General features: G+C 43.0%; 1 protein-coding gene and 2 pseudogenes across 4 annotated transcripts in view; all 3 read left to right on the forward strand.

Moving 5' to 3' along the window:
• Positions 1-3,352, forward strand: part of BMERB1 (bMERB domain containing 1) — a gene marked incomplete at both ends in the record, with an annotated part of 93,530 nt that extends 90,178 nt beyond the window's left edge. For both annotated transcript variants that reach the window (XM_080908140.1, XM_080908141.1), the window contains one exon: positions 3,240-3,352. In XM_080908140.1, coding sequence (XP_080764266.1) covers positions 3,240-3,352 — 113 coding nt within the window. The remainder of the gene's footprint in view (positions 1-3,239) is intronic.
• Positions 1,868-2,316, forward strand: LOC308440245 (ribonuclease P protein subunit p14-like; annotated as a pseudogene). The gene has a single exon. The product of its transcript is annotated as a ribonuclease P protein subunit p14-like (transcript).
• On the forward strand, positions 2,380-2,851 carry LOC308440246 (hydroxyacyl-thioester dehydratase type 2, mitochondrial-like; annotated as a pseudogene). The gene has a single exon. The product of its transcript is annotated as a hydroxyacyl-thioester dehydratase type 2, mitochondrial-like (transcript).
• Positions 3,353-16,226: the final 12,874 nt, after the last annotated feature.

Below are 16,226 nucleotides of genomic sequence, written 5' to 3' on the forward strand. Positions count from 1 at the left end.
CGCACATCAATTTTGATAAATTTTGTGCCATGGTGATATACTCCTTTTATCCTGGCATGTGGGAGGCAGAGGCAAGCAGAACTCTGTGAGTTCAGGCCATCCTGGTCTACAGAGTGAGTTCAGGAGAGTCAGGGCTACATAAAAAAACACGGTGTCAAAAAAAAAAAAAAAACAAACAAAAAACAAAAACAAACAAGAACTATATACAATTTTCTTCTTAAAAGATTTAAGAAGAGAACTGTCTTGAGGGAACAGTGAACCAAGCATGTTGAAATTGTTAAAGAGACAATATGAAACAAATATGAAACAAAATCATACTTAGAAAAGAATAAACAGACTTTCAGAAACATTAACCTCATTAATAAAACTGCCACTGGGAAAAAAACTAAATGGATGGAATAAAGAAGCACAGTTAAAAGTATGATTTCCTGCCCCACCATGTTCATAGGAGACTTGGAAGCTGGAGAGAACTCAGATGTCCCTCAACAGAGGAATGGACAGAGAAAGTGTGGTACACTTACACAGTGGAGTACTACTCAGCTATTTAAAATGATGACTTCACGAAATTCTTAGGCAAATGGATGGAACTAGAAAATATACTGAGTGAGGTAATCCAGTCATAAAAGAACACACATGGTATGTACTCACTGATAAGTGGATATTAGCCCAAAAGTTCGGAATACCCAAGATATAATTCATAGACCATATGAAGCTCAAGAAGAAGGAAGACCAAAATATGGATGTTTCAGTCCTTCTTAGAAGGGGTTAAAAAATACTCACAGGAGGAAATGCAGGGACAAAGAGTGGAGCAGAGACTGAAGATCTTTCAGAGACTGCCTCACCTCACGAATATTCAGTCACCAAATTCAGTCACTGTTGCTGATGCCAAGAAAGTGCTTGCTGACAGGAGCCTGATATGGATGCCTCCTGAGAGGCTCTGCCAGAGCCTTACTGATATAGATTCAGATGCTTGCAGCTAAGCATCAGACTGAGCACAGGGTCCCCAATGGAGGAGCTAGAGAAAGGACTGAAGGAGCTGAAGGGTTTTGCAACCCCTTAGGAAGAGCAACAATATCAACTAACCAGACCCCCCAGAGATCTTAGGGACTAAACCACCAACCAAAGAGTACACATGGTGGCGAACCCACGGCTCCAGCTGCATATGTAGCAGAGGATGGCATTGTCTGGCATTGAAGGGAGGAGAGGCACTTGGTCCTGTGAAGGCTGGATGCCTCAGTGTAGGGGAATGCCAGGGTGGGGAGGTGTGAGTGGGTGGGTGGAAGGAAAGCATCCTCATAGAAGTAGGGAGAGGAGGTATGGGGGGGAACCGGGAAAGGGAATAACATTTGAAATGTAAATACATAAACCACTCAACTTTTAAAAAAGGAAAAAAAAGAAAGAAAAGAAATAAACCCTAAAGAAAGAAAGAAAGAAAGAAAGAAAGAAAAGAAAGAAAGAAAAGAAAAATAAGAAAGTATGCTTAAAACGGAAGGCAGCCTTAAGCAGATTACTCAGCAATCTGAACAAACCGCAGACAGTGGGAAATACAGCAGCTTCTACAAACAGAGGACACTGAGTGGCAAGCTGTAAATATCTGATAGGTATTCTGAAGAGGCCAACATGAAGGACGACCTTTTTTCTGTGTTCTGAAAAGATAACATGACCATCTTCCTAAACTGAAAAGTATGAGCCCGTGTGTCTGTGGGGCAGTTCGGAACGGAGTCAAATGTAAATACTCCAGTTTTTCAGCCCAAACTTGGGCTGCTGGGTGGGAGCTCTGACCCGTGCCGAGTTCTAGCAGCGTGCAAGAGACGGGAACGTGGCTATTCCAGTGAGCGGCTTTGTTCTGCACCGGGATGGCTTAACCATGCACGGCGGGTACCCATGTTGGAAGGTGCCAGCTACTGCCTATGAAAGAGTGGTTCACAAGAGCCCCTCGGAGCAGCACCACATGAAAGTCTGCCTACAGTTTTAAGAACACGGAGTTGGACTTAATGTAGCCCAGTTCAAACAGCTGCTTGTTTCAGCCCTGAAAGACCTGTTTGGGGACACTGGTGCTGCTTTACCTGTGGACCTCTGGGTGTTCTCACCTATGATGAGAAGACATTGTCAGCCATCTTGAGAGTGTGCAGCAGTGGTCTGGCCAAATTGTGGAGCTCTTTGACCTTGCTTGGAGCCTATAAAAGCAAGAAATGTGCCTTCAGAGTGATTCAGGTGTCTCCCTTTCTCCTTGCATTATCTGGCAATAGCAGGGAACACACTGGATTGAATACTCTTACAGTTCCAGACGCCTCCACCTCTCCACACTGTCTTTAGGTATCTACAGACTGGAAACAGGCAGGCTAAAGCCCCTGCTGATGACATTTGGAGATGCTGAAGATGTGGAATGGGCTTCAGAGGAGACTGAACATCATGTGGTACCAACAGGGCAGTGTTTTCAGTACGTGCACATGAAAGTTGGAGACAGAGCAGAGCTCAGCAGAGCCTTCACACAGCGGGATGTGGCTACCTTCTCAGAGTTAACGGGAGATGCCAATCCTTTGCATTTAAGTGAAGATTTTGCAAAACACACGAAGTTTGGAAAGACACTTGTGCATGGAGTTTTGATAAGTGGACTTATTTCGGCTCTCCTGGGCACTGAAATGCCAGGGCCAGGCTGTGTGTTTCTTTCCCAGGAAATCAAATTTCCAGCTCCTCTATATATTGGAGAAGTGGTTTCAGCATCTGCAGAGGTGAAGAGGCTGAAGCAGCCTGTGCTGCTGTTGCAGTGTCCTGTTGTGTGATAGAAAGTAAGGCGACAGTTATGAAAGGCTGGGTTAAAATGCTGGTCCTAGGAGCTCCTAGTTCCTGAATTACACATTTAAAGTTATACCTCCAAAAAAAAAAAAAAAAAAAAAAAGAAAGGTATGAACCCTCAGGTTGAATTACCTTGAACAAACCTTTCCATGTTTCCTATGCTAAATCTGGACGCTCACATGATGAGAGGAACCGACTAGGAGAACTAAAGAATGGCTGAAACAGAGTCCAGGAATGATGCGCATGAGATGCATGGCAGTTCTCCACATTGTCAGCATAAAGCTTAACTGTGGGTTGGGGTGGGTTGGATGGGGTGGGTTGGGCTGGGTTGGGTTGGGTTGGGTTGGGGTGGGTTGGGTTGGGGTGGGTTGGGTTGGACTGCCAGTAGGCAAGGCTTTCTTCTCCTTAACTTTTTTTCTCTCTCTGCTTTTCCATTGCTGCAGGCTCCCGGGCAGAGAAGAAGGCAGAGCCCCCACCTAGCAAGCCAACAGTGGCCAAGACAGGGCTGGCACTCATCAAGGATTGCTGTGGGGCCACCCAGTGCAACATCATGTAGCCCCTATGTGGGTGCCCCAGAGCTGTAGGGGCCTCCCTCCCACCCTCTTGCCCTCATAGCCTCCATTTCACAGAGGTCCAAGAGCTTTCCAAGGCAGAAGGGGTTGAAGGCAAGCCCATGACTGCTATCAGGGGCTATGGTATAGCAGGTGGGCCCAGCCTGTACAGACTGTAGCAATAGAGAGCCCCTCTCCGTCGCATGGCCCTCCCCAGAGCATGCCCAACCCAGGAATCTGTCTTATCATTTATCTAACCACCAAAAAAGCCCCTCCCTTAAAACAATATACCTTCACTTTTCTCTAGGTGTATCTAACCCACCATGCAAACAAACTGGGAAAGGGGCATAATCCCCAGGTGTGTATAGCTGTGAATTTTAATAATCTAGCACCGTGTTGGACCCCATCCACCCTCCCAGCTTTGCTGTCAGATACAAGTCCTTTTTCCTGTTGCCCTCTCCCAGGGACTGTAGCTTGGAGGGTTCCACACAGCCCACGTATCTCTAAGGCTCCATTGTAATCACCCTAGAGATACTGGCCTGTCTATGAAGGCTGAGATTGTGTGTGGTGTTGGGTTTATACCTTCTGCTCTGTCCCATCCTGGTGTGTATCTGCCAGGATCCAGGCTCTTCCATGATTCGCCATGTCCAGCCCACAGTGGAGCAGAGTGGGGAGCTGTGGCCAGAGTGGATGAGAAGGGGACCCAGAAGAGATACCAATCACATACTCTTCACCCAGGGCTGCTGCAAGGGAGTCGAAGTGGGAGGTCACACTGCTGGCCCAACACACACTGACAGGCAGGAGAAGAAGCCTAACCCAACTATGTCCCATTGTCTGGTGGTGTGTTTGAACTAGCCCCACAATTTCTCTTGTGTAACTTGATGTACATTTGCCATGGCCAGCCCAGCACAGCCTGTGTGAACTCTGTGCGTATATGTGTGTTATGACTGGCCTAAGTACTTAGCACCAGTCAAAATTTGCTGGTGTGCAAACTATCCATCAGAGAAAATAAAAATAAAGACTATAACACAACATTTTATAACTTCTTACCTTTTTTGATTATAGATATAACTCATGTACTTAGAAAATACTTTTATTTACTTATTTTTATTAATCATTTCATCGTTTACATCTCAAATGATGTCTCGCTTTCCAGTTACCCCTTCACCAACACCCTATGTGTCCTCCCCTATCCCTTTTGCTTGTATGAGGGTGATCCCCCACCCACCCACACGCTCCTGCCCCACTGCTTCAGCACCCCCTATTCTGGGCCATCAAGCCTCCCTGGGACCCAGGGCCTACCCTCCTATTGCTGTCAGGCAAGGCTACATATGTATCTGGAGCCATGGGTCCCTCCAGGTACACTCCTTGGTTGGTGGTCTAGACTCTGGGAGAACTGGGTGGTCAGGCCAGCCTATGTGGTTCTTCCAAATGGGGTTGCAATCCCCCTCTGCCCTCCAGACCTTCTGCCAGCTCCCTCAGCAGGTTCCCTGAGTTGCTCCAAGCATCCACATCTGTATTGGTCAGTTGCTGACCTGACCTTCCAAGGAAACACCACACTAGGCTCCTGTGAGCAAGTGCTTCTTGACCATGGCAACAATGTTGGGCTTGGTGTCTGCAGACATGATGACTCCCCAGGTGGGGCAGTCCCCGATTGGCCCTTCCTTCAGTCTTTGTTCCATTTTTTTGTCCCTGTTCTTCCTTTGGACAGAAACATTTTTGGGTTAAAAAAAAAAAAAAAAAACCAAACTTTGAGATGGGTGGGTAGCCCCATCCATCAACCAGGGCAGTGTCTATCTGTTGTAAGGTGGTCTCCACAGGTTCTTTCTCCCCCTTCTCTGCACATTACAACTAAAGTCATTCCCAGGGAACCTTGTATTTCTCTGGTGTCTGGGACCCTCCAGTTTCTATCCCCAGTTCCTCATCATCCCTGCTACCTATTTTTGTTTGATTTCCTGACCCTCTATATCCCCTCTCACATCTCCTCCAGTTTCTGATATACCACCCTTATTTCTTCCCCCTTCTTTCTCCCTCCCTTGTCCCCCACTCCTTCCACCTCCTACACTCATCCTGTCCCCCCTTCAATGCAGGACTGAGGCATCCACCCCACCCTGGTCTTCCTTCTACGCTCCATGGTTTGTAGGTTGTACCATTGGAATTGTGAGTTTTTGGGTTAGTGTCCACTTATAAGTGAGTGCATACCATGTGTGTTCTTTTGTATCTGAGTTACCTCACTCAGGATGATATTTTTCTAATTCCATACATTTGCCTAAGAATTTCATGAAGTCATTGTTTTTAATCGCTGCATAGTACTCCATTGTGTAAATGTATCACATTTTTTGTATCCATTCCTCTGTTGAAGGACATCTGGGTTCTTCCCAGCTCCTGGCTGTTATAAATAAGGCTGCTGTGAACATGGTGGAGCATGTGACCTTGTTATGTGATGGAGCATCTTTCATAAATATGCTCAAGAGTGGTATAGCTGGGCCTTAAGGAACCACCAGACTGATTTCTAAAGTGGTTTTACTAGCTTGTAGTCCCACCAGCAATGGAGGAGTGTTCCTTTTCACATCCTCACCAACATTTTCTAGCACCTGAGTTTTTGATCTTAGCCATTCTGACTGGTGTGAGGTAGAATCTTTTTTTTTTTTTTAATTGTATGTGAGTATACTATAGCTGTCTTCAGACACACCAGAAGAGGTATCAGATCTTTTTAGAGATGGTTGTGAGTCACCATGTGGTTGGTAAGATTTGAACTCAGGACCTCTGGAAGAACAGTCAGTGCTCTTAACCCCTGAGCCATCTCTCCAGCCCCTGAAGTAGAATCTTAGGGTCATTTTGGTTTGCATTTCCCTGATGACTAAGGATGTTGAACATTTGTTTAAGTGTTTCTCAGCCATTCAGTGTTACTTAATTGAGAATTCTTTGTTTAGCTCGGTACTCCACTTTTTAATAGGAATTTCTTGAGTAATTTATATATTTTGGATATTAGCCTTCTATCGGATGTAGGGTTGAAAAATATTTTTTCCCAATCTGTGGGCTGCTGTTTTGTCCTATTGATAGTGTCCTTTGCTTTACAGAAGTTTTTCAATTTTATGAGGTCTCATTTCTCAATTCGTGATCTTAGAGCATAAGCCATTGGTGTTCTGTTCAGGAAAATTTCTCCTGTGCTCAAGTATTTGAGGCTTTTCCTCACTTTCTCTTCTATTGGATTCAATATATCTGGTTTTATGTAGAGGTCCTTGATATATTTGGATTTGAATTTTGTGCAAGGAGATAGGAAAGATCAATTTGCATTCTTCTGACCATCAGTTGAGCCAGCACCGTTTGTTGAAAACACTCTTTTTTCCATGGGCTGTTTTTAGCTCCTTTGTCAAAGATCAAGTGACAATAGGTGTGTGGGTTTATTTCTGGATCTTCAATTCTTTCCATTGATTTCCTGTCTCTGTACCAATACCATACAGTTTTTATCACTATTGCTTTATAGTATATACTGACCTCAAGGTCAGGGATGGTGATTTATTTTTATTGTTGAGAATAATTTTCACTATTCTATATTTTTTGTTATTCCAAATTAATTTGAGTATTGCTCTTTCTAACTCTATGAAGAATTGAGTTGGAATTTTGATGGGGATTTCATTGACTCTGTAGATTGCTTTTGGTAAGATGGCCATTTCTACAATGTTGATCCTTCCAATCCATGAGCATGGGAGATCTTCCCATCTCCTGAGATCTTCTTTGGTTTCTTTCTTCAGGAACTTAAAGTTCTTGTCATACAGATCTTTCATTTGCTTGGTCAGAGTCACACCAAGATATTTTATATTGTTTGTGACTATTACAAAGGGTATAGTTCTCCTATTTTTTTCTCAGTCCCTTTATTCTTTGAGTAGAGGAAGGCTACTGATTTTTTTGAGTTAATTTTATATCCACTCACTTTGCTGAAGTTGTTTATTAGCTGTAGGAGCTCTTTGATAGAATTTTTGGATTGTTTGTATATACTATCATATCATCTGAAAGTAGTGATAATTTGACTTTTTCTTTTCCAATTTGTATTCCTTTGATCTTTTTGTTGTCTAATTGTTCTGACTAGAACTTTGAGTACTATATTGAATAGGTAGGAAAAGAGTGGTAAGCCTTGTCTTGTCCCTGATTTTAATGGGGTTGCTTTGAGTTTTTCTCCATTTAGTTTTATGCTGGTTATTGGTTTGCTGTATATTGCTTTTATCATATTTAGATATGCACCTTGAATTCTTGATCTCTCTAATACTTTTAACTTGAATGAGTGTTATATTTTGCTAAAGGTTTTTTCTGCATCTAATGAAATTATCATGTGGGGTTTTCTTTGATTTTGTTTATATAGTGGATTACATGGATGGATTTCCATATATTGAACTCTTCCTGCATCCCTTCGATGAAGACTACTTGATCACAGTGGATGATTGTTTAGATGTGTTCTTGGATTTGGTTTTTGAGAATTTTATTAAGTATTTTTGCGTCAATATTCATAAGGGAAATTGGACTGTAGTTCTCTTTCTCTGTTGGGTCTTTTTGTGGCTTAAGCATCAGTGTAACTGTGGCTTCATAGAAAAAATTGGGTAGTGTTCCTTCTGTTTCTATTTTATGGAATAGTTTGAGGAGTATTGGTATTAGATCTTCTTTGTCTAATAGAATTCTGCACTAAAATCATTTGGCCCTGGGCTTTTTTTGGTTGGGAGACTTCTGATGACTGCTTCTATTATCTTGGGGGTTATGGGGCTGTTTAGATGGTTTATCTGATCCTATTTTAACTTTGGTACCTGATATTTGTCTAGAAAATCATCTATTTCATCTGTGTTTTTCAGTTTTGTTGAGTATAGACTTTTGTAGTAGGATCTTATTATCTTTTTAATTTCCTCATTTCTGTTGTTATGTCTCCCTTTTAATTATTGACTTTGTTAATTTGGATACTGTCTCTGTGCCCTCTTGTTAGTTTGGCTAAGGGTTTGTCTATCTTGTTGGTTTTTTCAAAGAACCAGCTCCTAGTTTTGTTGATTCTTTGTATAGTTCTTTTTGTGTTAACTTGGTTGATTTCAGCCCTGAGTTTGATTATTTCCTGCTGTCTACTCCTCTTGAGTGTGTCTGCTTCTTTTTGTTCTAGAGCGTTCAGATGAGCGCTCTAGAACTAGATAATGCCTGCTAGTGTATTATCTCTCCGATTTCTTTATGGAGGCACTTTTAGAACTATGAGTTTTCCTCTTAGTCCTGCTTTCATTGTGTCCATAAGTTTTGATACGTTGTGCCTTAATTTTCATTGAATTCTAAGAAGTCTTTAATTTTTTAAAAATTTCTTCCTTGATGAAGTTATCATTGAGTAGATTGTTGTTCAGCTTCCACATGTACTTGGGATTTCTGTTGTTTTTGTTGCTATTGAAGACCAGTCTCAGTCTGTGGTGGTCTGATACAATGCATGAGATTATTTCAATGTTCTTGTATCTGTAGAGGTTTGTTTTGTGTCTGAGTATTTGGATGATTTTTGAGAAGGTTCCATGAAGTGCTGAGAATAAGGTATATTCTTTTGTTTTAGGGTGAAATGTTCTGTAGATTATCTGTTAAATCCATTTGTTCATAACTCCATTTAGTTTCACTGTGTCTCTTTTTAATTTCTGTTTCTATAATCTGTCCATTGGTGAGAGTGGGGTGTTAAAATCTCCTACAATTATTGTGTGAGGTTCAATGTGTGATTTGAGCCTTAGTAGCATGGCTTTTACAAATATAGGTGCCCTTGCATATGGGGCATAGATATTTAGAATTGAGAGTTCATCCTGGTGGATTTTTTTCTTTGATGACTATGTTGTGTTCTTCCCCATTTTTGATAACTTTTGGTTGAAAGTTTGTTTTGTTGGATATTAGAATGGCTACTCTAGCTTGTTTCTTGGGACCATTTGCTTGGGAAAATTTTTTTCTCATTATTTTACTTTGAGGTTATGTCTGTCTTTGACTCTGAGGTATGTTTCCTGAATGCAGAAAAATGTTGGATCCTGTTTACATATCCAGTCTGTTAGTCTGTGACATTTTGTTGAGGGATTGAGTCCATTGATGTTGCGAGATATTAGGGACCAATGATTGTTGGTTCCTCTTATTTTTGTTGTTAGAGGTGGAATTATGTTTGTGTGTTTCTCTTATTTTGGGTTTGTTGTGAAAAGATTTATTTCTTGCTTTTCTTGGGTGTAGTTTCCCTCCTTATGTTGGATTATCCCTTCTATTATCCTTAGTAGGGCTGTATTTGTGGAAAGATATTGTGTAAATTTGGTTTTGTCTTGGAATATTTTGGTTTCTCCATCTATGGTAATTGCAATTTTTTCTGGGTATAGTAACCTGAACTGGCATTTGTGTTCTCTTAGAATCTGTGTGATATCTGCCCGGGATATTCTGGTTTTTATAGTCTCTGCTGAGTAGTCTGGTGTAATTCTTATAAGTCTGCCTCTATATATTACTTGATTTTTTTTCTTACTATTCTCAATATTCTTTCTTTGTTCTGTCCATTTTGGTGGGTTTTTTTTTTAAGATTTATTTATTTATTTCATGTATGTGAGTGCACTGTTACTGTCTTAAGACACATCAGAAGAGGGCATCAGATCCCATTACAGATGGTTGTGAGCTACCATGTAGTTGCTGGGAATTGAACTCAGGACCTCTGGAAGAGCAGTGTTCTTAACCACTGAGCCATCTCTCCAGCCTGTATTTGGTGTTTTAATTATTATATGATGAGAGGAATTTCTTTTCTGGTTTCATCTGTCTGGTTCTCTGTAGGCTTCTTGTATGTTTATGGGTATTTCTTTCTTTAGGTCAGGTAAGTTTTCTTCTACATTTTTGTTGAAAATGTTTGCTGGCCCTTTGAGTTGAAAATCTTCACTATCTTCTATACCTGTTATCCTCAGGTTTGATCTTCTCATTCTGTTCTAGATTTCCTAGGTGTTTTGGGCTGGGAGCTTTTCGCTTTTGTATTTTCCTTGACTGTTGTGTCAATGCTTTTTACTGAACCTTCTGCCATTGAGATCCTCTCTTCCATGTATTGTATTCCGTTGGTGATGCTTGCATCTGTGACTCACGTTCTCTTTCCTAGGTTTTCATCTCCAGGGCTGTCTCCATTTGAGTTTTCTTTAATGATTCTATTTCCATTTTTAGATTCTAGGCAGTTTTGTAAACTTGGCTTGGGATATAGCTCAGTGTGTAGAGTGCTTGTCTTGCATGAACAAAGCATTGAGTTCCATCTCAAGTTGTGTGTAAACTGAATGTAGCAGTGCAAGTCCTGAAACATAGAACTGGGAGAAAGGGAGGAAGTGGAGGTGAAAGGTCAGAAGTTCAAGGACATCCTTGGCTATATGTTGATTTTAAAGCTAAATAAGACCTCTATCATGAAAAAATGTAAACCTGAAATGGATCTGTAGTGCCACCACAATAAAGGTGACTTTAGTTCCAGTTGTGGGACTTGACATCTTGGTAGATGGACAGTGTACATCAGGCCTGCATGCTGTCTCAGGTGAGTTTCCTACTTCGGCCAACATACTACATCTTGACAACCTAACAGTGAGGATGCTCACTAGGGCATTTGTCAAAATACTGACCTTAGGGGACACTGTGTCCTTCTTCCGTACCCTAGACCATGTATGATGTCAGGCTACGTTGATGTCCTAGAACAACCATAAGTGAGCACAAACCAGAGGCTTAGCACCACTGAAATCCAACCTGAAGGGTCTCTATGGCTTTCACTAGCAAAGCTATGCATGTGCAGTGGCCCTCTTTGCTTCATCTAGTTCTTAGAAATCTTAGGCCTTGGTTGGCTTCAGTGTGCCCATCCCTACCTGTCTCCAGGGATTCTTCTCTGTATATCCTCTCTCATCATGTGAAACACCAATGATGGAGTTAGAGCCCCCTAATTAAGTCTGACCTTATGATCTTATGGAAAAATCCTACTTCAGTTAAGACCACATTCTAAAGTCTAGGCTGCTTCGCTTAGACTTTGTTGCGATGACAGAATACCTGATACAAACAGCTTAAAGGAGAAAGATGGGGTCTATGGTCCTAGAGGGATCTGTCCACATGCTGGAGAACATCACACCTCACAGTGGGCAGCAATGTCTATCTCACCTCACTTCCCACTTCTAGTCCTGTAAGATGTCATTCTGTCACATTCAGGGCAGGTCTTCTCTCTCTGAGAATACCTTCAGAGACACACTTAGAGGTATGCTTAATTGATCACCAGGTACCTACCCCTTAGTCTAACCACGCTAATATGATGAACCATTACAGGTAGACATGAAATTGGGGTAGATTTCTTAACCAGTTTTTTAGAATCCTTCACACTGTAATTCAAAACACAAGACCACACACACACAGAGGGCTCTGTTGTCCCTTCCCCATGAAAAACATAGCAAGCAAAGGGACTAAACCAGTCCCTCACAGATATCCTGCCTCCGGTACTTACCCCAATAAGTTCCCAGCATTCAGTACTCCCACTAAGTTCCTAGCTGACCTATATTATACTCCTGTCTTATTGCTTTTGAAAATGAGTATCTAGGACCAGCAGGATGGTTTCATGGGTAAAAGTACTTGTCACATAAGCCTGATAATCAAAGTTTCATGCCCATGTCCCACTGTATTAGTTACTTTTACAATATTGTGATAAAATACCATGACCAAGGAAGCATATTAAAAAAAAAACATTTAATGTGGCTTATGGTTCTAGAGTTCATGGTGGTGCAGTGAGGCATTGTGGCAGGACAGAGGAGAGGGAACAAAAGCACACTGGGAATGGTGGGGATCTTTTGGAACCTCAAAGCCCACAACCAGTGACATACTTCCTCCAGCACAGTCACACCTCTCAACCCCTTCCCCCCCAAATGGCCACCAAAAAGGAGCTAAGTATTCAAAGGCACAAGACTTTTGGGAGATATCTCATTCAAACTACCACACCCACCTTAAAAGCCAGACGGAAGAGAAGGCATTTGCAATTCTAGCATTCCTACAGGAGAGGAGAGCAGGAGCCAGACACTCACCCAGAAGCTCTCTGGTCTGGTAGCCTGAAATACACAGCGCAGTAGACAAGAGAGACCCTGCCTCAAGAGAGAGAATCGCCTCTTGAAAGTTGTCCTTGACATCCAGTGGCCAAATCTGTACATGTGCATTCACACACACACAGTGTAACTCTTACACGAAACTGTAAAAGCTACAGCACAAACATCTATTTGGACTTTAAGCAGGACAGGACCAGATGAAATTGAGAGATGATGATCTCTGATCACCAGGGCTACACAAAGCTGGGGAATTTTGACACCTCCCACACACACCCAGACTGGAGCCTCTGTAAAGCATCAAGGACGACAACAGGGATTCTATTCATTGCACTAAGTAACATGCACAACATCACCTTGTTAGTGTCTCCCATCAGCCGCAGAGGCAGATCCTATTATCCCCACTGCACAGTTGAAGAAAAGGCAGAACTCCGTGGCTCAAGTCCTAAGGACGCAGTAGGAAAATCATCTTCCATTGCTCATGCTACGGTATCCCTGACAGTACATTTTCTTCTTGTTGCATTTAAACACAAAGCTCTAGGCTCCCATTGCCATCTTTCTCAGCATCCCCTAGCCTTGCTTCTTTAGAGGTGGCCATAGACTTGCCATATCCATCTTCCTAATCTCCCGTTGCCTCCTGAATGTACTTGTTTTCTTCCTGGGGCTGGAACTTGTACATGTTAGTGCTCTACTACTAACTGGCAAACTTCTTGAATCTCTTAATCTGTTCTTTGACACTCTCAAAGCTACCTCCTCTCTTCAGAAATACAGTCACATCGGTCAGCCTGTGACACAGGTTCATGATCTACCTCAGTCTCTAGGTGTGCCTCACATCTTCCAGGAGCTCCTCTTCCCAGCCTCCTTATTTTACCTATTCAATTTTGAACTTTTCATTTTTATTTACAGGTGTGTGTTTATGCGTGTCTCTTAATTAGGGTTTTTTTGGGGGGAGGGGGAGGTGGTGTTGTTTTGTTTTGTTTTTTTGCTGTGAACAGACACCATGACCAAGGCAAGGCAAGTCTTATAAATAACATTTAATTGGGGAAGGCTTACAGGTTCAGAGGTTCAGTTCAGTACCATCAAGAGGGAACATGACAGCATCCAGGCAGGCATGGTGCAGGAAGAGCTGAGAGTTTTACATTTTCACCCAAAGAAAGCCAGGAACAGACTGAGCATCCTCAGCCAGCTAGGAGGAGTGTCTCCAAGCCCACCCTCCAGTGACACACTTCCTCCAACAAGGCCACGCCTTCTAATAGTGTCACTCCCTGGGCCAAGCATATGCAAACCATCACAGTGTGTGTGTGTGTGTGTGTGTGTGTGTGTGTGTGTGTGTGTGTGTGTGTGCATGTAGGTGCTGTATGTGTGCAGGTAGCTATGGAGGCCGGAAGAGGGTATCAGGGTGTTACCTCCCTAGAGCTGGAGTTAGAGGAGGTTGTAAGCTTGAACTATCGTCCTCTACAAAATGACACTCTTAACTGCTGAGCCACATTTCTGGCTTCTTATCACATGGCCTCTTGTCGTGCATCTCTGCTCACTGCCATACTACAGGACAATAGATCCATCATCTCCAGTTGGTAGATGGGGAAACGAAGGCTCAGAATAGAGAGGTGATGAACTTGAAGTCCATATAACATGTGAGCTGGGTTCAGGCACCTGAAGTCTTGAGCTGTCCTGTACAAGGCAGCAGGTGAGCATCATGGCTGGGCCAGAGTGCTGAGGCCAGCTGGCTTAACAAACATCCAGCATGTTTCAACTTGTGGATGTGTGAGATAATTCCAATGGTTAATGCAGTCCTTGGCAGGTGCTGGGAAATGGATTATGTAAACTTTGTATCCTAGTGAGGGAGACAGAAGTCAGTGTGGAGCTTGGAATAACTGAATCTCCTTGCATATTAGGCTTAACAAAAAAAAGGGGACTTCACAGCAGAGCTACACTGCTCAGATTAACACTCCAGTGACACTCCCTGGAGGGAAGCCAGGTCTCTGTATTCATTTTCTACACCTCCAGTACCCAGCCTGTAAAACACAGAAAGGCACAAGACTAGGGGGAGCTTAGAGTCAGGCATGTGATAAATGAACCTGCCACTAGCAAATCAGCAGACAGGAAACTAGAAATAGGAAGGCTGCTGAGCTGTGCTATGGTTCTGACAGAGTGGGTGCTGCTCTCAAGGTAAGTGGAGTGACATTGCAGAGGACAGATGATACAGCTCTGTAAGCCAAGGCCTCACGCCATGTTCTTTCCCAAATTCCTGTGCCTCCCCAGGGCTGGACCCATGATGAATAATCTGAGTCTTAGTACCGCTAGTATAGGATTTGCCACATTTCTAAATCCCATCTATGACATAGTTCAGAAACTCTTCCCCCAGGATCCAAAGTTGCAAAGCGCCTCAGGACACTAAACAAATCTTCCAGCATGTATATGAAGGAGGAAATGAGTTTGTCATGTGAGGAGACTGACCCATGAATTAGATGTTCTTTCTCCAACAGTTCCACCACCCTCTGTACCCCCAGCACTCCACCAATTTCCTTCCTGCTTAACTAAAACACTCTAGGTCAGTGGTTCTCAACTTTCTCAATGTTACAAACCCTTTATGGTGGCCCCAACCACAAAATTATTATAACTGTCTTAGTTTGGGTTTCCATTGCTATGAAGAGACACCATGACCAAGGCAACTCTTATAAAGGACATTTACTTGGCTGGCTTATACTTTCAGAAGTTCAGTCTGTTATCACAGCAGAAAGCATGGCAGCATGCAGAAAGACATGGTGTTGTGAGAGCCAAGAGTTCTGTCTTTATTGAAAGGAAGCCAAGAGCAGACTGTATCCTGTGGCTAAACCCATGATCACAGTGACACACTTCCTCCAAGGCCACACCTCTTAGCATGCCCCTCCCCGGGCTAAGCATATTCAAACTACCTCGTTTTGTGTTATGACTTGTCTGATGTGTAGGATATTACATACACACAGATGCACACACTGACCAGAGATCAACATTAGGTGTCTTACCACTTACCTTGGTTTTTGAGCCAGGGTCTCTCAATGAACACGGTCCTTACCCATGGCTAGGCTGGCTGGCCAGTTAGCTCTAGTGATGTGTCTGCCCCAGCACCAGGATTACAGGTCTAGACACCATGCCTAGTATTTTAGGCGTGTGCTGGAGTGAAACTGGGTCTCATGCTTGTGCAGTCAGCACCACTCACTGAGCCCTCGCCACCTCCCTCAACATTTTGTGTAAAACTTTGCTATGGTAAAAGGTGTTTGAAGGCACTGTCCAGTGGTTATTGGGAGTACGTAACACTTTCTCAAATCTCACACAAAGAAGCAACTTGTCTTGTTCTTCCAAAGGTAGAGACTGGGCTGGGGTAGGGGCTCTACAGTTGAAACTGAGGTCTTTCCTTCCCAGTCTTGTCTAATCAAGCTTATCAAGGGACAGAAACCAGACCTACAGACAGTACATATGTCTCAAAGGGAGAACCTAGGATTCATTCTGGCTCTAACTGGGAGGTTGTCTTCCACTTGTGGAACAGGACGCAGGGCTGGAAAATCCAGGTTGTACGCATACAGTGGCAACAGTCTAGTCTGCTTCGGCCTTCAGCATCCATTAAATGCCACACTAGCCTGCCTCATGCAGACTGACCTACAACTTTCTACATGATAGAACTTTCCAGTCCTCTTGCCTCCACCTCCAGAGAGCTGAAATGACAGAGGACACAGTGCCAGGAATTGAACCCAGGGCTTTGTGAATTCGAAGCAAGCACTCCAACTGAGCTACTCACATCTCCAGCTTAAATGCATAACATTTCAGGAGAGATGAAAAGCTGAGGCCATCT

Source organism: Micromys minutus (assembly GCF_963924665.1).
Source record: "Micromys minutus genome assembly, chromosome: 31".
Classification (NCBI taxonomy): Eukaryota; Metazoa; Chordata; class Mammalia; order Rodentia; family Muridae; genus Micromys; species Micromys minutus.